At 38.1% G+C, this 26,574-nt stretch overlaps 1 protein-coding gene across 1 annotated transcript; it reads right to left on the bottom strand.

Moving 5' to 3' along the window:
- Nucleotides 1-238: 238 nt before the first annotated feature.
- Nucleotides 239-22,049, bottom strand: ipmkb (inositol polyphosphate multikinase b). Its single transcript, XM_063892454.1, has 6 exons — nucleotides 20,738-22,049; nucleotides 15,345-15,430; nucleotides 13,203-13,299; nucleotides 12,515-12,687; nucleotides 7,426-7,507; nucleotides 239-7,097 (listed from the first exon to the last, which is right to left on the bottom strand). Exons 1-6 carry the CDS (start codon nucleotides 20,973-20,975, stop codon nucleotides 6,319-6,321), a joined length of 1,455 nt encoding a protein of 484 aa, XP_063748524.1. The 5' UTR covers nucleotides 20,976-22,049; the 3' UTR covers nucleotides 239-6,318.
- Between the last annotated feature and the right edge of the window lie 4,525 nt (nucleotides 22,050-26,574).

Raw genomic sequence — 26,574 nt, 5'->3', positions numbered from 1 at the left:
GGGGGATTTCCAGGATTACAGATCCTAGGTCAGATTTCTGAGAACATCATGACTAAGCAGAGTTTTACTGCTGTAGCTGCTAGAAAAAACCGTAAACTAGATTTTGAAAGTACTTATCCAAAATAAATCCCACAGTTGCGTCTGAGTAAAAATAATAAAGTGCTGTGAGAAAGCAGATCGGTGATGAAATACAATTTGAAAAAAGATCACAAATACAAAAGGCACTCCGTCAAACAGCTTGATTAATATTTTTATTGTTGAAAAAATAACGAGTATCAGGTTTGTAGTTGTGGAGGGACTTTAGCAGGAGTTCCTCTCTTTATGCACACTGATGAGATTTCCTGTTCAGGCTCATTTGTAAGACATGTTAGATCCAGTATATCAAAATTCAAACACTCCAAAATCCACAATAAAGGAGTTAAAGAGATAAAATGTCCACTACAGGGCCAGTCCCTTTGAACTTCAAATGCTTCAACAGCTGGACCCCCCCCCCCACACACACACACAGGCTCACATGAAGACACTTCAGTGGATCAGAAGAAAAGAGTTGAAGGACAGCTCAGCCAATCAGAAACAGAGCTTGTGTGCACTATAATGCTGCATTTATGTCTAATGGGAAAGACATCTTTAAACCCTCTGATAAATGCAGTGAAAGATATGATTCCTTGTGAGCTTATTTGAGATGGTTCGTTCCATAAATGCAGCTGAAACACAAACAAATAGGGTCAAATGGTTTATTGACACTTTTATTTTTTTTATTACTGTCCCTTCACTTTTTTCTTCTTGGATGCCATTAAGGAAGCATAAAGCTGGTTTTGCATGTTTAGACACATTACCTTTGAATATTCCAGTACTGCTGTCCATGTTTCAAAGCATAAATCTGCAGCACGTTGCTCTGTAACATGAGATTCACAATGCTCTGAGGTGAAGCAATAAAGGGTTATGTATAAGTCCATTTTTGAAGGAAATGTTCAGTAAGTTTTAGTAAAGTATAATTTTATCTAAGGAGTTTTCCGTCCAACTTCTTTTAATACCCTCAAAATTCAAGTATCAATAGTTTTATATGTTCAAAGCATTACATCTTCTACTCAGATAATTACTCTGCATTATTTGGAATATGCAGCTTCTAATTGGGCCATATAAAAGGACTTTTTCTGGAATTATGAAGCCAATAAAATGCAGAAAGTATACACCAGTAAGCCTGCAATGTCCATGTACAATCATCAATAAATGCAACATAATTGTAATATAAATCTGTGAATCAGTTGGACTGAACTCACTGAGAAGTGAAAGTGATTACCTCATGATTTAACTGTAAATGTATGAAGTTACAGGAATCATTCCAAAAGAAGAGTTGGTGTAATCCTACTGGTTATAACAGAGTACTGTGTACAGGTTGCTTTGAAGTTGGCTGGCAGTAACGTGCAATTTTTGGGGTGATTGATCTAATTCACATCAAACCAGCTTCATGATCCTTTAATGGAGAGCGACTGGTTCGGTGTTTTGTTCACAGGAGAAAGAAAAGTCCAAAACAGAAGTCACAAACTATTCCATCAGTCTGCGGTGCACAAATCAAAAACTAAGAGTCACCAACAACCTGGAAAAATAAATCACCTGCAGTTGAGAAAACAAAGTAAAGCACAGAGAGCAGCATGAAGCCAGTCTAATCAATAATAAACCAATATCAGTTTCCAGTATGGGTAAAGTTGCATTTAAACAATATGAGACGGAGAAGAACAGTGTCACTATTCAACCGACTCCAGAAAAATCAAAATGATCCGCATGGGCTAAATGCTAGGTTTGTTTGGTTTCAATTTATACAGGAAAGCATGGGACATGCCTGCAGGTAGATATAATATAATACAATATTAATATTTATGCATTTTTAAACAAATAGCATGTACTTTATAAAATATCTGATCCTTTCTACGTTGAAGGCAGCCTGGACTGTGCCACTGAAATAATGAATGACTTTTACAGGGTCCTATTAAACCCAATTAAATTATATCTACTTTTCAAATATTTTAATAAAGAATTATAGAAAGAAAGTAAAGTAAAACTTGTTTGAAAAATTGCCAAGAGTTGCGTTTCCTTATTCCATATTTAAATTATCATTACCATTTTAAAAATATTTTTTATTCACCTTTTCTGCTTTAATAATTGCATTTTTATCACTGTACAATGAATGAGGTAGAAGCAGGAGCTCACAGAACGACCAGCCAATCAGAGCTCTCTGTGCTGCTCAGTAAGTTTCAATAGTCAAAACATTAATTTAAAAAAGAAAGTCAGAGTGAATATGATAGGCAGACAAATAAATAAATGGCTTGAGATATAAAAAGAAAATGTTAAAAATATTGCAATTTAATTTGAAATCAAACGATTATCACAATTAAATACAGAATAAAGCAAAAATAGTTCAGAATAATTCAAAAGCAAATGTATTTCATCTGTTTTGTAAAATATGTTTAATCATTTGATTTAATTTAACATGTAAAAGCCTCCAGCGGCACACTCCAGGCTCCGTAGGGAACAACCCATCTGCTTTTGTTTCTGATGATTAAGGGATTCACACTTATTTAAAATCAGCCTAAATTTAAATAATTTCCAGAAATAAAACTCTATATTCTGCTTCAGCTGTAATGCCAAGAAGGAATGATACATATAATAAAGCTGCTGTGGTCCTTAGTAAATGTGCCCACCTACACTGAAATAAATGTTAGCTGATTTTAGATTTTTCTGCAGAAAATCAAATGTTGCATCACTATAATTCACTTTATCATTAAACAAATTCCATTAACAATGCCCAGTATACAAATGCATGATATGTTATTTGTTATTTAGCCATGAGATCACAGCCTAAACACAAAGGAGAATCACAAAGCTGCCGGAATGATAAATAAAAAAATCATATTAAAAACAAAGAGGAGCCATCAACAGAAAAAAGGCAGTGATTAAAAAAAATCTCTATCTTCTGTAAACACCCTTTACAAGATCTGATTACTTCAAACATCAATGTATTATAAAAGGGGGAAAAAAGAACATATTATTTTCCAATAGCTTGCAGTCTCTTTCGGTTCAGAATAAAATCATGATTCGATTTAATCGAGTTAATTTACAAAATATCAGGATTTTCATTGTATTCACATATAACACGCTACATAAACTGAAGAGACGAGTGCAAGGGTTTAAAACAAGAGAGGCTGAGGCATGCAGGCAGCGAGGGTTAACGTCACATTAAAGCCGCTCCATGTTAGTGTAGAGAACCAGAGAGGGCACAAGCAACTGCTTAGGAAGGAAACCAATCCACAGTAATGATCCTAGAAACACTAGGATGACTGTCTTTGAATTTCAAACTATTAAAAGCCTGTCCTATTAAAGTATGGCTGGACTATATAGGTATCTACATTTATTCCACATCTCTACTGCTGTCTCTCTTTCAGTTTTTAAGGAGTGGTGCAACGAGTGTAGTTTTATAGGCTAACCCGGAAGTTAGCATCGCAAGAGCTCCCTCCAAAAACCATTGGGATTGTTCCATAGATATGTGGATAATTACAGGGAATAAACTCTGTGGCAGACACGTTTTGTTGAGGAGGATAATATCCACATATTAACTCAACTTTTATTATTTTCAGAGCGTAAATGCAATTTGCAGAAGCAAACGGCTTAAGCTAGCAGCTTTAGCTAGCGGCTAACGGTCAGTGTGATGACGTTTAGTTGTCTCATTTAGCCGCTGTTTTTATGAAACGTAAAAGCTTCAAACATTATTCAGTGGATTTTTCACTAACTTATTTTATGTTGTAAAATAAAAAATGTAAGTCTCTTCAGCTTGTGTTTACCACAGACCTTATTTCAGGTATGTAACCACAAACATGTTACAAAAATACTCCAAGACGAGGGATCCAGAAGCAGTAAAATGCTAACTCATTGCTGGTTTTAAGTAGTCATTCCTGCACCACTACTTTGTAATTTATTGGTGGATATTTCCTTACAGATTTGGACTCAATTCAAATCACCCTGCCTTATATTTACTTATATTCTCTTTGTTTCACCATGGAGTCAATTAAGGTTGTAAACTAATTGTGTCAAACTCAGGATACAAAAATAAATAGTGTTAGATTTAAGGTTTATTATAGATAATGGAAACAGCAGTTTTTCCATTTGGTCCATTTCTTTTGTGTCCTTTAATTGAGGAAACAACACAATCTGCTGATGAAGACCATGAGATGTTGCTGAAAGCTCCAGAAAAATATCCCTGGAGATGAAATATTTGTAATCAATCTAAGCTATGAAAGATGTAACTCGACAATAATGGTAGCAACTGAGGCAGCTTTGGGCTTCCATAAATTCACAGCTCAATGAATATCATTGGTGGGAATGGAACGTTTGCTAAGCATAACAGCTGGTAGGAAAGCAGTAGAGTTGTGATATGCATACAGAGTCTGCAGATTCAGTTAGCATTAGCCCTAAAAACAATATTAGTCCACCCTACTAAATTAAAAAAGCAACATAAATCAGTTTAACTGATATTAGTGTAAAAAGGACGTGCTGACTTCTCCAGTACATTAACATTGCTGCCCATCTGCACCGAGCCCAAATAAAATAAAATATGACATGACATGAAAGCATTCATCCGCTGTCTTCACTCTTTAGCATTCTGTCAACCTGTCAGCCGACTCGCATTAAAGCAGCACGTTTCAAACATCTACAATCTTAAAAATCCTCAGGGGAAGTTCTATCACACTAGTATGTATCGTCATGACAACCGAGCACAGCATCATGTATCTTCCAGTACAACGTCTGTCTTCTGCCGTTAAACACAGAAACACAATCCAGAATTTGGGAGGGAAGTAGTTCCTATTGTTATAACTCACATTATAATAACTTACCACCAATAACTCAGTCATAGAAAAGCTCATGGGTAATTCTAGAGGAACTGAAGTCCAACCAATGAGCAGCGATATCTTCTGATTTCCTTAAAAAGAGTAAAACAATATAATGCCGTTCCTAAAACTAGGGCAGAAAGAGAGAGGGGGGCGGGGGGCACCAAGTAACTGCAATAAACACAGCACAGAGCTCAGGCTCCAGAAGAGGGTGGGGAGGGGGTTGGCAGCTGAACACAATTAAAACAGCCATGGTAAAAGCTAATGGAAGGTCATGAGAGGCAGAAACATGACTGAGATCGGAGGAACATGGAGTAAGACAACACAACAGAACTCATCAGAACTGAACGAGCACAGCATGAGGATCCTCCTGCTCTCAAGGTCAGAAGTAGTAATATTAAGTATTTATTTCTTACAGTAAATTTACCTGAGTTAGATACCTGTAGACAGTGTTTAAACAAAAACACAAAATGACGACCTGGCTTAAACGGCAACGTCTCCAGACTTCCCGTTTGACCCGATGCTCACTTCAAGAGGCCATGTCCCTTTTCTGATCAATGGGGACCAATGGTAAGAATTGTATTTGTTAATCTAAATGAACCAGATTGAATGAGGATGAAAACAATCTGTTTTAGTAAAGGAAATCTTGCTAACATGTTTAAAGGTTGGGGAGTTCTCTAGGTGGGCTGCATATCCAACAGTACACCTCATTGTAACCAAATACACACCATTCTTTCTCTAGTATACTAAAATATAAAGAATATAATCTGAGAAACTGTTGGGAATGTCCTGGTTCAGGCTCATCTAGTGAATTGTATATCAGAAAATCAAACAACCTCATCAAATGGATGCAAAAATCCTGTAAAATGGATGTTGCTGCTTATTGATCTGCAGCACTTCCTGCAATAGGCTGATACAACCAGAGATAGTTAAAGGGAACAGCTTTAACAGTATAAGCAGTGTAGAGAAATCTGAGAAATTCCTATTGATATATGTATTGACATTGCAAAGCCTAGTTCCAGTTTGAGGTGTAAGGATATGCAATTTTTAAAGAAACATACCAGCTGTTTTTGGGCCATGATATAAAAAGGCCCTATTTGAAATGGACTAAAGTCACGTTGGGTTGTGTGAGCATCGGTAAATCTTTCATCTGAAGATGTTGCGTTTAAATTCCGGGGTCGCAATGCCTTCATGGATTGATTAGTGCATGTAGTGCTGCTGATCACAGGGAACACACAACGGTCATCTCCACCTCGCTTACACACAAACACAGACACACACACACACACTCCCGACAAACCATCCACGGCGGTGAGATGATGATGATTTATATTCACGTCTTTGATTCTTCCATCTCTTGTCTTTTTTTTCGAGAAGTCAGGAGGGATGACGGACTGGTTCAACAGGAGGTAAAGAAATGTGGGGAGGAGAGATACTTCTATGCGGTGTCGCAGAGGATCTGCTCCAGCACCGTCAGCAGGTGTCTGAGGCCGTAGCTGTAACCGCGGTCGTGGCATTCGCTCGGGAAAACATGGGCGAAGTCGATCATCCTGACCTCCACCTCCGTGTCTCCGCCCGACCCCTCTGTTGCCCCGCCTCCCCGTCCTTTTAGCTCCTCTTCCTCCTCTCTCCTCCTCCCCCCCTCTCCGTCCTTCCCTTCCAGTTGTGATTTGTTTCCATTCACATTGGGTGGTGGGAGCGGCCCACCTGTTCGTTTCCAGGCAGAGTTATCTTCCTCACAAGGGGCAGAGTCCGAACTCGCCTTCGTCTCCGCGGCAACACCGTCTCCACTGTTGCCTCGGAAACCCTTGGCACAATGCTGGTGACCTCCTTTCCTGTGGTTGGTGTAAATGGTTTCCAAGCTGTAGTCCCAGGGCGCCTGAATGTTGTTGTTGTTGAACTCAGCCACTTCCTCTTCCTGCCTCGCCCCTTCCTGTCCAGCGTCCCCCTCCCCGCCCTGCCCGCTGTTACCTGACGATGACAGCATGGCGGGTTGCCCTGCGGTCGGGCTCAGCGACGGCGTGCTGAGCAGAGAGGAAAGCGGAGATGAGGAGGAAGAGGAGGGGAGGCCCTCGTAGACGAACAGCAGGGAGCTAGCGTAGAAGGCGAGCTGCTGCTGAGACTCGAACCAGCGGAGGATGCGCTGCACTCTGCGGATACTCGCCGACACCGCATCCTTCCTCAGACTCACACCGTTATGGAAGAACTTAGCCAGACCTGAAGGAGAGGAGAGGAGAGGAGGGTTAAGTGGTGTTTCATAAGTCACTACGTTTAATGACAGTGGGAAAATGTATGGAAGCTCATTAAAGGCAAAAAAAGAACATTTGGAAAACTATTTTCTAATTCAGATATAAATTGTTTTCCTTCCTGTGTCGTAAAGGTATTACAACAACAAAAGGATGAGTCAATCAACTTTTTTCTGGATACAAATGGGAACTTAGAAGGATTTTATTCATGTGCCAAGAGTCTTAAACACAGGAGAAACACTAATTAGATCAGACTTAGAAAGAGATCACAAAGTTTTTGTCCCTTGCCTCCCACGTACCATCTCTAATGGAGTCTTTCAGCAGCCCCCTCCCGTAGTGCTGGTCGTAGGTGTCGAAGGAGTCACTGCACATCTTATACACCTGAAACAGAGGAGATGAATTGTGTGAGGTGTGTATGTGATCCTTGTCCCTAAAACACACAATGTGCAGTGTGTACATACACGTGTCATACTGAACCAATATTCCTCTAGTTATTTGATTGACAGCTTGTCTTGCTCAGATCAGCCCTCATAAATCATATATTAAAAAGATTTATAAACAAAAGCAGTTCATGCTAAAGACAAGCTAACACATGTTGTGATTATAGAAATATATTTGTTTATCTTTTATTGCACATCTTTTCACTAACTTTTAATATTGTAATATTAAAAGTTATTTTATTTTATTGCATTCTTTTATAAAGATCCTGTTTGTATAAATATTTGACTTTATTTGATAACACATTCTTTAATTCAACAATTTACGTTCATATAATAATTGTATTCTATTTTACCTTTTTATAACAAATGATTTATTTAAAGTTTTATTTTATTTCATCCTAAAATTCAGCAATTATGGCACGGAACCCAATATCCCCGGGATAAATAGAGTATTCTGATTATTTGAAGTAACTGTTTGTGTTATTTTGTATAAATTGACTGTTCTTTTATTTATGCCTTTTCATGCGTGTGTGTGTATATATATAAGTTTAGGTGTACAGGTTTGTATATATATACGTACATATTTCTATACTGTACATATATATATATTATTATTTAGATATACTTTGATTCGCCACAGAAACGTGTGCATGCTGACCAGGATTTCTCTCCAGCTGATCAACCTCTGCCTCCCTCTAGTGTTTCACAGCTGCCTCTCGCCCCACAGAGCAGACCCTGAGCAGAACAGCGTTGTGCAGAACGTATAAAGACAGAGCGCAGCATGGCGTCACAAGGGGATAAGTTCACAAACTGTACAGCGTGCTTACACATGCTGGCCCCGGGACCCAAGCTATCCTGTTTGCCAATCAAGTTCCACATTTCAACAACTGCCTGGATTTATTTGCACTCTTAAGCACAAACAGGCAGCACAGTGGGAGTTAGCGTGGTTATAACCCTGCCTAGCTTTCTGACATTCAAAATGATTATTTAAGGAATTATCTCATATTGATATTATCACAATCATTCATTTCCATAATGGATATACTTAACCTTATTCTCTGTAAAATATAAAACAAAATAAAATGCTGTACACTGAAAGGATGGATCTGTAGCATCACATGACCGTCCTGACCAGTGAAATGTTAATGGTTTTGAGTGTGATCTTTTTGCCTTTATTAAGTGAAAAGATCAAACGATGTGTGTACTTTTAATTCTATTTGATCAATATGTTTTGGGTTTTTTGGAGGGTGGAATTAGTACTAAATGGACAACTGATTCTGTATTCCGTGTTTTACTGAATAGATTATAAAGCTATAATGCTGTTGATGAAAAAAGGAAAAAAGGATGAACAAGATCTAACTGTTATTTAACAAAACCCAATCCAGGATGAAATAATTGATTGAGGAACTATGTTGAAATTACAGAATTATCAATTGAAAAATATGTTTTTATCCCGAAGACAGCAGGAAGGAGGAAACGTCATCAACTGTTTTTATATTTCCTGTTCATCTCTCTCCTCCCATACTATCATTTTTCCACTAGGAAGATCATTACCACTTATTAGTCTCCTCTATCTAAACGAACAGTGCAGAGATTAGTAAGGGAATGTCCCCAGCGTCAGTGCCAGCCCCTCCCCGTCCTGAGGTACCACATACAGGACGTCAATCTCACTTTTATTTCACTTTTTTTCCCTCCAGCATTAGGATACTAAAATGGCGTATTAGGGCCAGTGTGCCTAAAAACTATAAAATTGATGAAGCCAAGCAAGGTGGTATTCAGATTAAAAAACATCTGAGATTAAAGTCATATTTACTAGGAAATTGTGTTCTTCTTTGTGTTTTTTGTACTGCAAGTGTTCCTTGAGCTTTGACCTCTTCACGCAGAAGTGTCTCAGCAGATTTGTCAGCCTATTAAATGGATACACATGTAAAGCCCAAAAGGTCAACATTCTGCATTTTCAGCCTAGAGAGTGGTGCCTTCCTCCAACAGAGAATAGGACGATGCTGCGATGCACCTCCAGTTACACAGCTCTCATAAAAAATGTGTTTAACTCAGCCAGCATTCACACACCATGAACTACTGTGCATATTAGGGCTGTTTAATTGATCGAAATGTTAATCAAATTGCAATATATTGCTAATCGCATCGAGCGCAGTGTATGGTGAAGGGGAAAGTTGGAAATAAGTAGTGTGGTGTTACTGTCCTGGCCTACACTTTGTATTCTATGTGCAGAACCTCTTTAAAACTAAATAAAAACCACACCATTATCATATTTTATATTGATAATGTGAATAATATTTAAAAAAGGATCATTCCCAAGTTATTTCTAAATTGTAATGTCAGTCAAAATGATTGCACGTTTCTAAACCGTGCATATCAGAGCATCTGCAGCTGTAAAAACTCCTGTGTTTAATGAATTACACATTGTATTTTGCTGGATTTAATGTTTCATTTATAATAATATATATATTGTAGTAATAATAATATAATTTATTTATAATAGGAAATGTAAATTGTATGAAGACATACATTTAGATGTACATTTTATTAAAAGATAACTTTTTTTTAAAATAATTTAGTTTTAGGGAGCCCTTCCCCAAAAAACTGAATTATTAACATTTCATTTTTTGGGGATTAAATAAGTGTTAAACTTCTTCCCACCCCTTTTCGGATGTGTAATAGTAATAATAGGTAGATCATTTGTTTATATATAATTTATTAGTATAGTAGTATATAATATCTTTGGTTTATCAATTTGATACTGCTTGAGTACAGTACCATAATTATCTTGTTTCATTATACTATTATTATTTTTTGTATTACTGTTTTACACGTTCTAAATAAATCAAATCAAATCAAATTTGTTAGAACAATACTCTTACAGTTTTCCTGCTACACAACTGAGTGGAAGTAATCGCAGATCTGAGGTTAGGTTCAGGTCTCTTCACTGGTCTCTACAGAGAACATATGAGCCGACGTCATCCAGAGGACGTTTATGAGCCGTTTACAAAGGGTGCGGACGTACAGTCACAAAGCGGCTGTCTCACCGGTCATTCATTCTAAGGTTAGACAAACACCGCCGAGCCTTTGAGGACAGACCATCAATCACTGGGCCGGTTCGAACATACTGCACAAAGAAGGGCAGGTAGAAATATATCACTTATTTCCTCAAAACACTGTTTATCACCTGCTCTAAATGCTGAATAACACCCCCCTCACCCATATCTCCTGATCCTCTGAACCTCCTATGGAATGTTCTGGTATGTTATGTGTCAGAGGATTAATGTGGATGTGTGGAGCCTTAGCAGTATGGGTGTCCAGGTATGAGTTTTCATGAATAACTGACAACTTTTTCTATATTTTCACACTTATTATATACTTACAATGTATTTTGTTTTGCTAAAACCGTCACTATCAAATTAAATTGTTCAGTTTTCTTTTACAATTTTTACTCAACTACCACATATTCTGAAAATAAGAAGACCAAGGACCAATGAACGACCGACTAATCTTCCTTTTAGAAACTGTATTAATATCGCACATTATTTTAGGAGTAATAATATGAGCAGGAAATGTGAAACACAATAAACGTTAATATTTTTGAAAGTTGTCCAATGAGAAAATGAATTAAAATGACTATAACAACAACTAACAACACAAATGTTGCCTATGAGACGTTGGTGTGTTTATACTCAGCAGGTTAAAGTATTATAAGAATCCTCAGTATCGAAAATGCTGTCTAACATCTTCAAACCATGTCCAGTGTATTAAATCACTATAAACAAACCAGAATCTTCAGACCCATTATATTTGGACAGAAACAGTTGGGTGTTTCTGTTTGTTCCCCGCTGCAGCAGGATATTTACTGATGATGATACTGTTGCAATGGAAACTGATCAGGGCGATAACGCTTTCTGACTCTCTTCCTTCCAAACGGATAAGAAGTTCTGTTTCTCTCCTGAGATCAGTCTTTCTCTCCCATATGGTAAAAACAGTGATGCGTGTCTGCTGCTTATCACCCTGAGTCAACAAACAATTTCAGATCAACAACAGCTATTTACATGTGAGTGTGCGTGCGTGCAAGGAGTGGACGGAGATCCTAGCATGACCATAAATGAGAGCAAAACCAGGACTAAACATATCTGTTGTTAATTTCTTATAGGGGTTTGGATTCAACTCCTGCTTGGCCATTTAAGCTGAGCATTTATTGGCTCTATTAAATCAATTTTATAGAAACTGCAGCGCCGATTGATCTTTAATATAAAGAGAAATACATTTCTAATCTCTTTCTAAGTGATTAACCATCCAGAACTCTCAGGTCTGCTTAAACATGGAGAAGCAGCGTTCAGTTATTATGCTCCAAATATCTGGAACAAACTCCCAGAATCCTGGAGGTCCGCTGTGACTTTTCACTACTTTGAAATCCAGGCTGAGGACTTTTCTTTTTGCCGCTGCTTTTAATTGAACTGTTCTTATCTTACACTGCACTGTAACATTTATTCATGTATTTTATAGCTGTGTTATCCTATATTAGCTTGTTTCATGTTTAATTTATTATTTTTGCTTGCTTTTGAACGCCATTTTATAATGTGTTTCTGCTTCACTCTTTCTTAAAGCTCTTAAATCTTTTGTTTTTGTAAAGCACTTTGCTTTGCCTTGATCGGGGCACATTTTATACGCTGAAAAAACGGAAAGGTTGATTTTAATCAAATGTATTGTGTCAACACATTTCACATAACTGTATTATGTGAGTTGAAAGCAAAAATATTAAGTTTAAATCAAAAATATTTTAGGTTCAACTTAATATTATTGCGTTCAACTCACCTTATAGTCAACGTTTCAGTGTTTTCAGAGTATAAACCCCTCTTTAAGTTCTGATGTTTGCTGAGATCCAATCTAAAATCAGAACCCCCCTGGTGGAGGTTATTGAAGCACGACATGCACTCACCCTCATGCCGAGCACCAGGAAGCCGATCTCCTCCATCAGCGGGTACTTCCTGATCTGCTGCTCCCGTTTCTCCTGCGAGGCGAACGGGTCGTAGCTCCTCTGGCCCAGCTTCACGTCCATGATGCACGGCTTCACAAAGCGCCGAGTCACATCCTCCAGCTTCAGGTACAGATCTGAGGCGGGGGGGGGTTGTTATTAGAGGTTAGTACTAGCTAATGACAATGTGCAAAGTTTTCCCATGTTTCTTTAAAAATGTTGACAGCTCATGCTCTGAAGAAATGAGAGCACGTGATGTTTTTGAGCCAATTGTGAAATTATGATCTGATTTTATACTTGATTTATCCTTAACATTTTTATTGTGAACACATTATACTAAATAAAATCATTGTAAAGCTAAAACAGATTAAGAAAAAAAACACTCAATATTTATGAAGACGTGTAAGGAATGAGCCCGTGATATATTTTGCAGAGGTTGATATCATTGTGTATGTGATCATGTGAGAGTGTAGAAGTTATGAGCGAGTAGTTATAAGGACTTATTGATAGTGCTTTTATAGGAGACTGATGTTGGCTTATTATATTTTTATTCAAAGGAACCCATATTGCTCATGTTAATGGGAAGAAGCTTTTCCCTGAATATTCACTGCATTTCTTTTCTTTTTTGAACATCTTTGTCTCTGTGTCTCACCGTTGGGGCTGTCAGGAGAGGACCAGGTGCCGTAGTACTTGGGCAGATGGTTCTGGAGTTCCAGAAGGCATGGATCACAGCAGTCCTCTGCATATACCTAGGAGACACAAACACACGCACACATTACCACCTTCATACTATACAGTACAATCAGATAGCTAGCAAACTATATATTTGCTGTAAGGCTGCAACCAGCTAAAAAAAAGTTGATGCCAGTGAGCATGTATGCAAAGATTTTAAAGTCCTTGATAAAATGGGAGAAATTCTGGTTGAATATTATCTATGTATAACTGAATTTAGAAACGCCATAGCTTCTCTTTGTTAACTGGACTATAACATTCACACTGTACAATGATATTTAATGTAATATTCCATTCATTGCACTCTTATGTACATAATATCCTGCTTTATATTGTGTTAACTTCAATAGTGTTTATTTGTCAGAGTTTATAGATTATGTATCTTCATAGTCAACTGTGTATATATATATTTTCTCTAATTCCGGTTTTTATTATTTCTATTTTGAGATGTTTACATTTTAGAATTGTTTATTTCTACTTTTGTTTTGTTTTATCCTGCTGCACCAAAAAAAGTACTTCTTATCTTATCTTAACTGATAGGAAGGCTATTCAAAATGACAGCATCAAGCAAGCCTACGCCGCAAGTCAGTTTGAGATTTCTCCTTAGGGTTGCTTTTTCTAAGAATCCTCCCTCTGCCGGCACACTACAGACGAGTTGACAGGCCACCTCAGCAAGCCCGGGACTGAGGATTTCACAGGTCATTGAGAAATTAAAACTTCCATAACCGCTGTCGTCACAGTGATGGTATCTCGTTGTACGCTTGTGACTCATGCTGACTCGTCTATACAGAATGTATTATTCTCACTAGACACTATGACCGGAGAGATTAATAAGTGTCAGATTCCAACTGATTTTCCAGGTCAAAGTCTGGTAACTACAACAGAATACTGGCTGCAACTAACATGCATCTCCATTATGGTTTACTCTGGTTACTCTTTGGATTACCCAATGTTAGTTTAGCCTATCGGAAGAAAAAATACAGTAAAATATCCCAATTTAAGTCAAAAGAGCTTGTCCTGTTATAGTTCCTGCACCTCCAGTCGTGTGTCGGATGTCGGGTGGGTTGAGATGTGTGTGTTGTTGGGATTAGTGGGACTGGTTTGGTGAAGGCGGACGTGATAACATGACTCACTTAGTTTGTTTGAGAGTTGCTGAGGCCAACAGAGAAGCTAAGCCTTAAAGCAAACACTGAAGCAGCACGCACACACACACGCACACGCACACGCACACACACACACCTGTCATAGAGGGTTACATAGGCCCGTATGGAATGTCTGATTTCTTTACTGATTATTAAGACTGTACAAATCTCCAGCAGCCACTATGTATGGAATGCTGTTAAACATGTATATTAAACACACCTTCAAACTGTACTGCAGCTGTAAGGGTGAAAGCTCTTTCTACAAATTGAAAATGCAAAACTTTTTTTTGACATTTTTGGGGGCTATTTCTTTTTGGTATTTGTGTTGTACTGTAGTTTTATGGACATATTGCATCTTATTCTATTTTTACGTCTCCTGCTTTTCGCTTTGAACACTCATCATGGTGCATCTGGTCTTTTGCTTAATGCATGTTATGCAAAAATTCATATTGAGCGAGACAGAGCGTTCAGTGTTGCCACCCCCACCCTCTGGAATGCTCTTTAAAAGTCACCTGTTCACAGTCCCCCTGCTTCCACTCTCATTGCTATTTATTTCTTTTATTTTCTTTTAATATTTTCCCTACTTGTTTGTTTGTTTGTGTTTGTTTTTTGTCTGTCCTTACACCAAGTAAAGCGGCCTAGGGTCCCTTGAAAGGTGCTGTAAAAATGTAATCCAATCCAAAAAAATTGCATATCAACCTGTAGTGAACTTCTAATATGACAGCTCGTGCTCTAAAGAATAACAAAGCTACACGTTTATTCAGCAGATTGTAATATGATGATATGATTTGCTTGATTTATTCTTAAAAATCAAGTTTTTGAACTAAATAACTTATGCAGCTAAATAAAGAGCCCTGGGTATATTTAGCATGTGTTGATATTGTTGTATAGTATAGTAATAATGAATGCATTGGTGTTACCATGCCGTAAAACTGCATCTCTCTTGGACCTCTGGGTGGAGGCTGGAGCTGCTTCAGGACTGTCCCGTCTGGATGCTGCAAAATCCCTGCAACAAATACAAAGATAGCAATGATAAATAAAACAATTCATCAACGTAAGTATGTCAGTGCTTAAACAGTCAAATAATAAGTTACGGTTCATAAAACGAGGAGTTAGTCATTGTTCTCAACCCCTGTTCAGCAGACTATCATTGAATGACTTTTCAGACACACCTGACATGTTTGTCAGCAGTTCACTCAGAACAGAAGTAAGCTGCTGTAAAGAGTAAACATTAACAGTTCACTGAGTTCCCATTGTGTGTGAGGTTAATGGTACACAGTAAATCATAAAATCTGTCATCTATCAAACACAACATGGACAGCAGAGATAAAGTAAAGAGACAGAGGAGCACTATGTAGACTAAGTGTGAGAACATGATGACACAAACAGAAGAATCCTTCAATATGGGTGTGATTGTATTTATTAGGAAATGTCCAACTGAGAGGAACATTTGAAAGAAATAGAGAGTGCAACATAAGAGGGACTTCCTCTAAAACAGATAAACCAATTAAATACTGTATGTATGAATGAGCTTTCATAGAGAACCTCTCATGCCATCATTACCCTTTACTTACGCAACGTTTACACGACAAACATAATAAAGCAGGGTTCTGGAAAAATATAGTATGAGGGCGACAACACTTCCGGACAAAGTTAGGGCCCAAATACTGCATTAGCGAAGCGGAAAATAATAGTTTGTTCATGTCTTAAAGCTGCTGCAACAAATAAACAACAAATAAATCCTGAGTTACGGTTTCTTTACTTCCTCTCCAGAAAAAATGAGATTAAAAGAAAGGATGTATTTCAGAAATCTCAGTTTCAGTGTCAGCCTGCTGCCTGCCACTTGTCCACCGGCAGACCCACCGGACATCCGTCCCCTATTTATTCTCCGTAAAAACAAAGCTGTCTCTGCCGTCTGACGCTCTATCTGACACCATCTTCATATTTCTGGAGTAATTATACATTTTTTGATGGACATCTGGCAAGTTTTCTGGGGAAAATCTGCATTTTGGTATGAGGCCGCACACTGAATGTAAGAGGACGCAGCGCCCCGATACCCGGTTGAGACACATCCCAGGTAAAGGGTTCAGAATTTCAATCTGATGGACATGTAGACAGGGGGAAAAAATATATGGACTAAAATTCAGAAAGGAGTCTGGGAAATGTTCACTTTCATTAATTGAAAACTGACTGTGGTTTAGGACAAAACCAAGACAGCATCCTGGTAGTACCTGTCAATCACAAGTCAGCCACCTCGTAAAGAGTATGCTGCTTTGTCGCCTATTTGACCCCAAAAGGGACCATAATTTACAAAGTCAAGACTTTAACTAGCAATGGCGACCATACACTGATTTTTACAATGTTTACTGCTGTAGTTAACCAACTGCCAAGTACAGACATTTTTTCATAGACTTCTATACTTCTATCTAAGGGAAATCGCCCCCTGCTGGCCATTGGAAATAATGAGGGTTTAAGGAAAACTTCAATTTTTAGACCCAAAGGTTGAAGCTTGATTAGGATGGACATTTTATGGGCTTGCTTCGATTAAGAAAGGGATATATACATCTATTGCTGCAGAGACATCCTATAATGTTTAGAGTTACCAGGTATTTAAATGTCGGCTGAATTGGTGTGGTTGTGTTCATTCAGGCACTGTTAAAATAACCAGTCACAATCCAGGGAGGCCAGTTTGACTGGCAGATATGAAAATGAAGGCTTATCAGACCAAACATTGCACTGAGGTTTACAGCTTTGAGGAGTTATAGGGTGATGCCAGACTCAATATTGTGATGAGTTATGTTCCGCTTGATCACACACAGCTTGATCAACAGTATACAGCTTTTCAATTACTTGGATCAGTCACACTTTAAGAAGAATAAATCAAAATGTAATTCACTTACTTCCACATCATTCAGTATGAAGGAACAGTGTAGCTCTAATATAGGGATGTAAAACACAGATGATATAAGGCCTGCTAGAATAATTGCAAAGAGTCAAATTACTAATAATAAGTAGTGTTTTAAGTAGTTTTTACATTAAGCATGGAAGGAATCTGACAGTCCAGATTAACACTGCAGATAAGACCCAAGTGTAAACACAGCTCATAATGCATTTGTACAGACCGAACCATGAGATCCAGCCATTGGTTGAACACTACACTATAACTGAAGAGGATTAGGATACGTTTAAAAATGTTGTGTTGTATTAAATAACTGATTGAAGTAATCAGTCATTTACAGAGTGACTCTGCATTGGGACTGATTTATGATCACTCTTTGATTAATGTCATGCAATCGAGGCATTTCGGCTTCAAACACTATTAAGAATGTGCCGTTTCTTTGTGAATATTAACTTTCTTAACCAAATTCATAAACGTTTTTCCCCCGTTTTTTGCAATAATCCAAAATCCCAATAGCTTTTTTGTCAAGATTACCAGTTTGATGCATGCTTCCAGGTTTAACCCACATAAAACTGTCATCCCTGCAGCACTATAGTGGATTATATTCGTGCCAAATGATGTGGTTCAGTTGCTTTGCAACCCTGGGGGATCAGATAACAAAATAATGGTTGTTATTGTAATTGTTGTCAGCAGCCTCATTATGAAAGTACTGGTATTTGCTCACCTTATAACGCCATTCTTTTGGGAGTTTATGTAAGTGTTAAACAGATCTGACTGGCAATTATTTGGATGATTGTAGCGTTGAGATTCAAAGGTTAAAAGTCCTACCCCACCTTCACCATTAAGAATCAGCATGCAGCAGCTGATGGGTGAACAGTACTGAGTAACACAGCGGCAGCCGGACTTTCACCTTTGCCTCTCTGTGTTGCATCAGATCCTTAAAGTACATTATGATCCAACTAAACACACACCAACAGCGCTCTTATGGAAAAATACTCAGATTTGCATGTACAAATGCACGTTTCCTGTGTCTTTCTAGCTTGTTAAACAGTGTTTGCCCCTGATTTATTCGGAACTAATGAAACCCCCCTGCTTCAGTCAGCGATCAATGACAACCTGCACTTTATGACAAATAACTGCCCATCACTTACACACATTTAAACACAGACCTATAAACTGGATGGCTGAGGAAACTGGGTATTAAGGAGGAGTAAACGGGCTGATTTTCAGTCAGTATCACTACCAGCTGAACAGGATCCACTGCTTGTTCGGTTACAGAAACTGCTCAGGCTCAAACTATGTATTCTACCCTGCCTGTTAGTTTGAACATGCAATAATATGCGGCCTGTGTTAATGGCTGTTCACTACCAAGCCCAAGGAGGGACAAGATCATTACTGTCAAATGTACTGTATAACTGAACCTAAAGGCATTTTCTACTCCCTTTTGTGTGTGCATCGTGCAGACGGAGATGAGGCATTCCGGAGTAATCAACTCAGTTATATTCTACAGAAACCCACTCATGCATCATTGCACACATTTAGATTTCATTTATCTGATTACTTATTGAGATGGTTTATAAATGTGATATTTCTGCATGCAACACTTTTCAGGAAAAATGGATAAAGGTGTCACTTTTAATGTAGGTAGACAATCGACTAGGACATTTTAAAAATGCAATATTACACACTTAGGCTGAAATTATTTTCTTCTGAAATGTTATAGATAGCCTGTCATTATTTTCATTATTGAATCCTCAATCATTATTTTTGTTTAGCTAAATGTGTGAATACAGTGAGAAGTTCCCACCAGAGAGGCATAAAATAAATGTATGTTGTTGTAGTTGAAATACAGACCAAAACATATATATTTGTATGTATGTTAAATTAAATTGCATGTCTTATAATACCATGTCGGATAGGGCTGAATAAATATAAAATAAAAGTGAATATTCCCAGTGAGAAGCTGGAACCAGAGAATTATACTTTTAAAATAAAAAGCTTTTTTATCAATCATTTTGGCTCTAGAAGTAGTGACAAGCTATCGCCTTATAGTCCTGCACCACTCTGGGCTCACACTGGCTCATTTCCAACCAACCCAGAGGACACACATTGAACAGACATAGATTATTACCTGGTATTAGCATAATTAGTCTGAAGCTGAAGTTAAAATACTATATTAATAACAAACAGGTAGAAACAGGACACATTTACTTATAGTCTTGCTGATCCCCTAACTTAACAAGGTGAACATAGATGAACCAAAAAGAAAGTAAATGTTGCATCATTCTAAAGAAAACAGCATCATAATGCTACATCTAAGAGCTCCTGTTAAACAGCTACAATTCAGCCAAATGAACTTGTGGACAGACAGGTTAGTCCGGCTGCCTACAGAACACTCCTGAGGACGATTAACACACATCATAAATGTGTGTATTCCAGGAAGTTTATATACAGTTTGTGGTTGCCATTCTTAGAGGTAACTCACTGGTCAGCTATGACTCACATGTCTGAGAGGCACTTTTACTAACAGGTGGCTTAATCAATTCATCTCTGCACCTTGCCTGATAACACACAATGGGTCCTTTAATAATGTCAGGTGACCTGTGTTGCCTGTCGGAGTGTGAGACAGTAAGGGAGGCTAAACATCCCCAAGTGATCTCTGTTTGATTAGCTGGTGTAGAATAGTAGTGAGAAAATGATGTCATTCATTTCCACAGGTGAACTACATCCCATCAACTAGGCTGGGACCCGCACTGACCCTGACAGTTTAATTCCCCCCACCTAAACTATTCATTACATTAAACACAACTTGTGAACGTGAACTTTGCACCTTCTCTGTATATTCTGCACATTTCTGATTGTACCTAATTGTTAGTATATTAAGTGTGTATTTATATTTCGTCATTGTTTTTCAAGTTATTTCTATTATTGTTCCTGTTTTATAACTTCATTCCTTGCACTGTGTTTATGTATGCCCCACTGCACACCAAAGCAAATTCCTCGTAAGTGTAAAAACACTTAACGCAATAAACCTGTTTCTGGTCCTAATCCGCATGCTGCTTCCTTGTGTATGAAAATAAATGACATCCCCTAATTCACTCTTGCTGAGAGCAAACATATAGCATTAGTAGTTTAGCATTTTGTGAATGTTTCTTCATTTCCATTGTTTAGGTTAATGGATCTTCCCACACAGGTTTTCCACTGTGGGTGCTGTGTGCAGCTTTAGGAAAGTTGTAGATAAGATAAGAAACTGTTGGTGGGTTGTTAGTGGGCAAAATCTCCCCCTAAACCCCATATTGTACCATTCACATATAAGGGTGACAAGCAACAGTTGGTGGCCAGGTCTAAAAAAGAATCTATTATTTGAATGACAGAAGCTTTAATCATAGAAAAGGTATTACCCATGTTACTTACCCACTGTATCCACTCCATACTTGTGACCCGCCACCTGATGTGACAGCGGGACACAGCCGTTCAGGTGAGGCTGGGTTTGTGGCCCCGGTAGCCGCTGACCGCACTTCTCTTTCCCCGGGTGCCCAGCGGAGAGCCGCGGGGTCAGGCTGACCCCAACAGCGCCTGAGCTGGGGGTCAGTTCCAGTCTTCCAAGGGCTAGAGAGGACTCCATCATCATTTGACGCTGGGTTGTTGACATTTGCAAATATATATATTAAAACATGGGGGGAAACAGTCTTTGTCTAAGAAAAAAATAAAAAAATCCACCAGGTGACTGAATTGATTCACATGCTGTTATTATGTAAGCACAGAATACAGCCCCGCACACAAATTGTTAGGGCGTGAGTTTAAGAAGCCCCTCATGGAAATGGTCCAGTCCAGGCGAAACCAGCACAGCAGCTTCGGTCGTGTTCACCGTTTTCGACCACTGACAACAGCCACAGTCACGGGCAGCAACGGTGTCGTTCCCCCCGCTGTGACCGGTTGCGAAACAGGTCTCCCGAACCAGCGTGAATTCAGTGATTTTCATATCTTAAACAGAAGCATTAATACACCCTGGCCACATCCCACTTCCTACTAGTGTCAAATAGTGTGGAGGCAAGGCCGACTTCTGTTTTCAACTTCCAAAATAAAGCGAATGGAGATGTGTCGATGCTGCAGGGTACCACGGTATTAATACAATCCGAGATGTATGTTGCTATTAGAGCCACCTGTCCAAGTGTCTAGACTCTGTCCAATTTCAATCGGTGTTCATCAGAGTCAAACCAAATACATTTGGCACATTTATTGTGAAGGTAAGGTCAACCAATTTCCGGTCTCAACTTGATCACGTTCTGCTAACCTGACGCAGCTTCACTTCCTCGCTCCAGAGAAGTAAATACTGTTGTCTCTCAGTAATGGTGATATTACGACACACGTAACAGTGATATCCAGTTCCAGTCATCAAATAGAGGAGCAGGCGGGGCGAATGGAGACAATAAAGTGTCGAATTTGCATAAAGAGGCTATTCATCAGTCCTTGTGTTTGCTAAGTCATCGATACTGTCCATTAGGCTGCTAAGCGAGCCCTTCCTCGCGTCACAATTCGGCACACCAGAGGGACCTGACTCTTGTCGTACAACCGTCCTGAAGACGAAGTCCTACCAGTTCAAGATGATCACAAAAAACATGCATTGTCGTCCTTAAATCCATGGTGTTGTATGGGGTTGTATGTCAGTTATAGATATCCAGGTCAGTGTAGGCGGCTACGTCTCTACGTACCGAACAGCGCCCAAAGCCTCCCACACGTTTGCGACAGTTTCCAATAGTGCCGCAAATCATTCCTTCACATCAACTGACAGTTCATTTCAGTATTTCCAATAAGTTACATTTAAATGTTTACAGTGCCTACATTTCTGTATTTATTAAGATTTATAAATCAGCAAAACCAATATATGTTACAGAAACACTGACAGGGCAGGATATAACCTAAAATATTGGAGCATGAACTTGGATAGGATGAGGTGAAATAAGTGTTTAGATAAAAACAATAAAACCATACTCTCTAGGATACATCTAACAAAAATGTTTAATTGTTTTAACTTCAGTTTGAGTGTTAATATTAAATGAAAATAATGTATTTTACACCATGTGGATATTAGCTTATTTTGGGTTTGGTTACAATTGGATACCAACAGACCTGTTTGAGTGGTTTTAGTGATTTGGGTATACACCACCACTATTAAAACTATCGCTCAACAAAAAATATCCACAATGTCAACTTAATTATAGAGACCAAAGCCTTTAAAGTGCTTTTTGTTAATCAAAATTAGATATTTTACCAGGGAACTTCAAGTAAATTATTCAATTTTTAGTATACTACTTTATGCAGATGACATAATCTTGCTAGAGGAGCAGAAAACAGATCTACAGAAGATGATTAATGTTAACATTGGAAATGGAGATTAGTGGTAAAATAGTCAATTTCAGGCAATGATTAGTTGCTAAATAGTTGTTAATCCTTGTTCTACTGTGGTGTTATATACCGACAATTTAAATATTTAGGCTTTATTTTGATTTAGCAAGAGGCTTTTAATGAAAATACTAGTGTTTAAGGTTTATTACTGTTTAAATTATCTGTGACGCTGCAACGCTTGATTTAAGGGTTCTGTTAACTAACACATCCTTTGTTTTTGAGTATTTCTGTATGACATGATACAAATCTTGACTAACACATTAGGATGGACATTAGCCCTGTCAAAGTAAGAAAAATCAGATGTTTAGTTTAAGATGGTGGTGTCTCATTAGGCCCTTGATCCAAAATGCAAAATACGTCACAGCATAATAAATCACACCAGTGCTTTTTCTGATATTATATATCAACAACTCTAAAAGTGTCCTGGTATACACCCCTGAAAGCATTTTTAATGTCAGAAGCTACGTGTGTGTTTGACATTTCATCATGTCCAATAGAGTTATGGAACCCTAGCAGGGTGAGCTGAACCTACATTGGTGATGAAACTCCAGCAGTATCTCAGCAGCCTTTAAGTGGAGCGCAAAATCAGTGGTGTCCAAGCAAAAGTGAAACTCCAGTTAGCAGTTGGACTGTTAAGGCAACATGCCTCAAAAGAGAGAAATAATGACAATTCAGTGCGGCTCCAGTAGGCACTGGATCATCCATGGTACATTGGGCCTCAAATGGCAGTGGAATTCCATTAGGAAGTGAAATAGCAAAAGGCTCTGTGCAGCAGAGTGATTCTGATGAACAATGGGTCCGCAGTAAAGACTGCTGCTGTTTTTTCCACCCACTCTGAAATTTGACAACTATGGTCCTCACGTAGGAGGCTCTTTCAAGTCTACTGCATGGAAACTATAGTGCCTTTCTATATTGTAGGCTCCTTTTTCTAATCTTTAATATTTCCAGATTGTATGCATACACAGTGAACATCACATCCATTAAGTAATTTGTAATATCAAAATAATACATCTATATTTTAAGGATATTATTGTTATCAGTGTAGACCTTTTCCACATTTCTTTTGTTTAGTGTAAGCAGTTTTGATTAAGGAATCAATGTGTTGATGTTGTTGATGTCTATGTGATTCTGTATTTTATTTGGAAGCAAGGCAGTCACTGACAAGTAACAGTAAAATGAGGAAGGTGAATGACTGAATGAATCACCCTCGGTCATAAGTTTAGGATTTGTTAACTGATAATAGATAAGGTAAGACATTCTGAACGTCCTTCAAAGAAAAACTGGGGGTTCTCTCTATGCTCCATAATGTTAAAAGAAACACCTAGTCGGTTATTCTTAAGACAAGTAGCAACCTTCAATATTTTAGAAACAATTCTTACACACTGTATCATATAGTAACATGTCTTTTCAACAGTGAGTCTCTTGTTTCAGCCAGAACATCAGTAAATAATACGGTCAGTCTGTGCCTCCTTTCTAGCTCTTGTCCCTTCATAATATCAAAACTACCGTCCAGCAGTCAAAAGTGAAGGCCAGCTCTGTCCTGGGGAGCTTGCTTGACACTGTGGAGATGGTGGGGGACAGGAGAATGATGTCAAGCTGTCTTCAGTGCTGCACATCATGTCCCACCCACCCGAGGATACTCTGCTCCTTCAGCAACAGGTTTCCTGCCACAGTCAGACTATGCACCCACCACAGCCCTTGGTAGACCAAAGTGTAACCTCACTGTTGTACATGTGCAATATAAAATGTAAACTATTTACTCATGTTATTTTTGCCTGCTATTTCAATACTCAGATTGTAACGCCACTGTTGAGAAATGACTTAGCTGTGTGCAGTATACACTTTTCACACACTTAATGTTGTAATTAGCTGCTACCTCAGTACTGATACGTTTACTTATATTTTATAATTCACAATGGTTGTGTGGTTAGTTCATTTCCTTTCCTTAACGTCTGCTTGCCTCTTTATTGAGTAAGTTACTCTCTGCTGTGGGAGTAGAATAGGTCATAGATATGTTTGTTTGAGACATTTAAATGTCACACTTCTTCCTGAATTGAAACTGAATGTAGTGAGTGATCATGAGTCTCAACTACAAATTAACTTCATATGAACATAACTTGTAAGGGATAGGTTTAAATCTTATTGGCCTCTTATTTGTTCAAACTTTAAACCATGTATTTCGTTTTGTGGTGTGCTTCATGCCCCTTCAACATGTAAGAAGCAAGAGCAGTCTTATCTTACAATAAAACCTTTCAGTGTTCTGATAGTTAATGGATCACTGTTGATTATTTCTCACAGTGTGATGAAAGAACTTTTTTATTGAAATACAGCACGACAGTCCAGTATGGAATGCATGTGAAATAAATAATCTCTGTTCCTGACATCAAATTATCCCCCATGAGACCTTCACTGTCAAACAGATTAAGAGCCTCCTCCATCATAAATCCTGACAGGTCCATGTTCATAATTGCTTTGACAATTAGGCTACATTTATCTGTTGGAAAGATGATGCTATCACTCCTATTGGCATAAAGTCCCATAAACACAAGTTGTGGGATCAGTAAACAGATAGAAGCTCTGTTTACAGTCAGTTCTCTTGCTCCAAACAACATAATGATAGTGTTTACGCCATGGGCCTGTTGAGGACTTTTGCCTCATTAAGACCATAACACTATACTTTAGAGGCAATGAGATTCCGTCGGTAGCTGACATTAGAAGAGGACCCACTGCCTTTGTAGATACCGTATAAAGCCCTCATATCATTATGTTTTCTAGTTTTGCATATGTATTTCGCAATGGCCCTTTAAAGCAGATGATCAATGAATTTTGCATTACCTTTACTACCTTTGTTGTTGCAATATTTACTGTATTTCATCTAACAAACAACAATGTGAAATTAAATTCTGAATGTTACAACGACGAACCGGGTAACAAATCAACAAATCAATGCATTGCATTACAATTTTCATTGTGTCTGTTCTATGAGCCGATCAACAGGTAAATAGTCATGTTAATTTGAACTACAGAACACTGGTAGGATTTCAACTGTGAATTTACAAAAACCAAACAAGCTCCATGAGTTGAAAAATATCAGCATCATTTAAAGAAATGTATGGAGACCAATGAAAAGGTAGGTAGGTAGGCATAATTTATATCACATTTTCCTTATAGATATTGTCAGAAGTGGGAGAAGTACTCAGATTGTGTACTTAAGTAATAGTAGAAGTAGTTTAGGAATACTCTGATCAAAACAATTACTGCATTCAAAATCTTTCTTAACTAAAATAACAAAAGTATTGACATCAAAATATACTTAATCTGAATCAGAATCAAAAAGTTTATTGCCTGGTACGTTTACACATACAAGGAATTTTATTTGGTGTCTGGTGGCGTGAATATAAACAATCTAAGAAAATAGGTTGTAAAAGTAGGTAAAAAATATAAAGATAATAAAAATAAGTCTTTTTAAGAAACTATATATTAATAAAAAAGAAAATGCTGGCTTCCGGTTATGGCGCTGAGCTGAGAGGTTGTCACTCCCCAGCACGTTTGCAATTCCTGCTAAAATCCTATTTTAACTGTTTGGAACCCACCCAAAACTGCATCATATCTGCTTTTAAAACCCCACAACATTCATTATGCCATAGAAAACGTTAAAGCTTTGTCCAAAAAAGACAGAAAGCTCAACAGAAGACGGAGCAAGTGACAACGCCATAGCCATCCTTATGTGTACTTATGTGTTATATGTATTTTACTCGTATTTTGTTAGGGCAGCTTCTTATATCCACTCATTAATGTACAGTCACGGATCAACCTATATAACAAAAAAATGTTTTTTGATTGAG

Source organism: Eleginops maclovinus, chromosome 10 (genome assembly GCF_036324505.1).
Source record: "Eleginops maclovinus isolate JMC-PN-2008 ecotype Puerto Natales chromosome 10, JC_Emac_rtc_rv5, whole genome shotgun sequence".
Taxonomy (NCBI): domain Eukaryota; kingdom Metazoa; phylum Chordata; class Actinopteri; order Perciformes; family Eleginopidae; genus Eleginops; species Eleginops maclovinus.
Note: the sequence above shows the minus strand (reverse complement) of the source record. Positions and strands in the feature narration are given on the sequence as shown.

Excerpts from the sequence above, each read along its gene's own strand:
- ipmkb (XM_063892454.1), bottom strand. The coding sequence starts at position 20,975 with ATGTCAACAACCCAGCGTCAAATGATGATGGAGTCCTCTCTAGCCCTT. Across the intron at positions 15,431-20,737 it reads GTATGGAGTGGATACAGTGG|GGATTTTGCAGCATCCAGAC; the intron begins GTAAGTAACATG and ends TATTTGTTGCAG. Across the intron at positions 13,300-15,344 it reads AGATGCAGTTTTACGGCATG|GTATATGCAGAGGACTGCTG; the intron begins GTAACACCAATG and ends TGTGTCTCCTAG.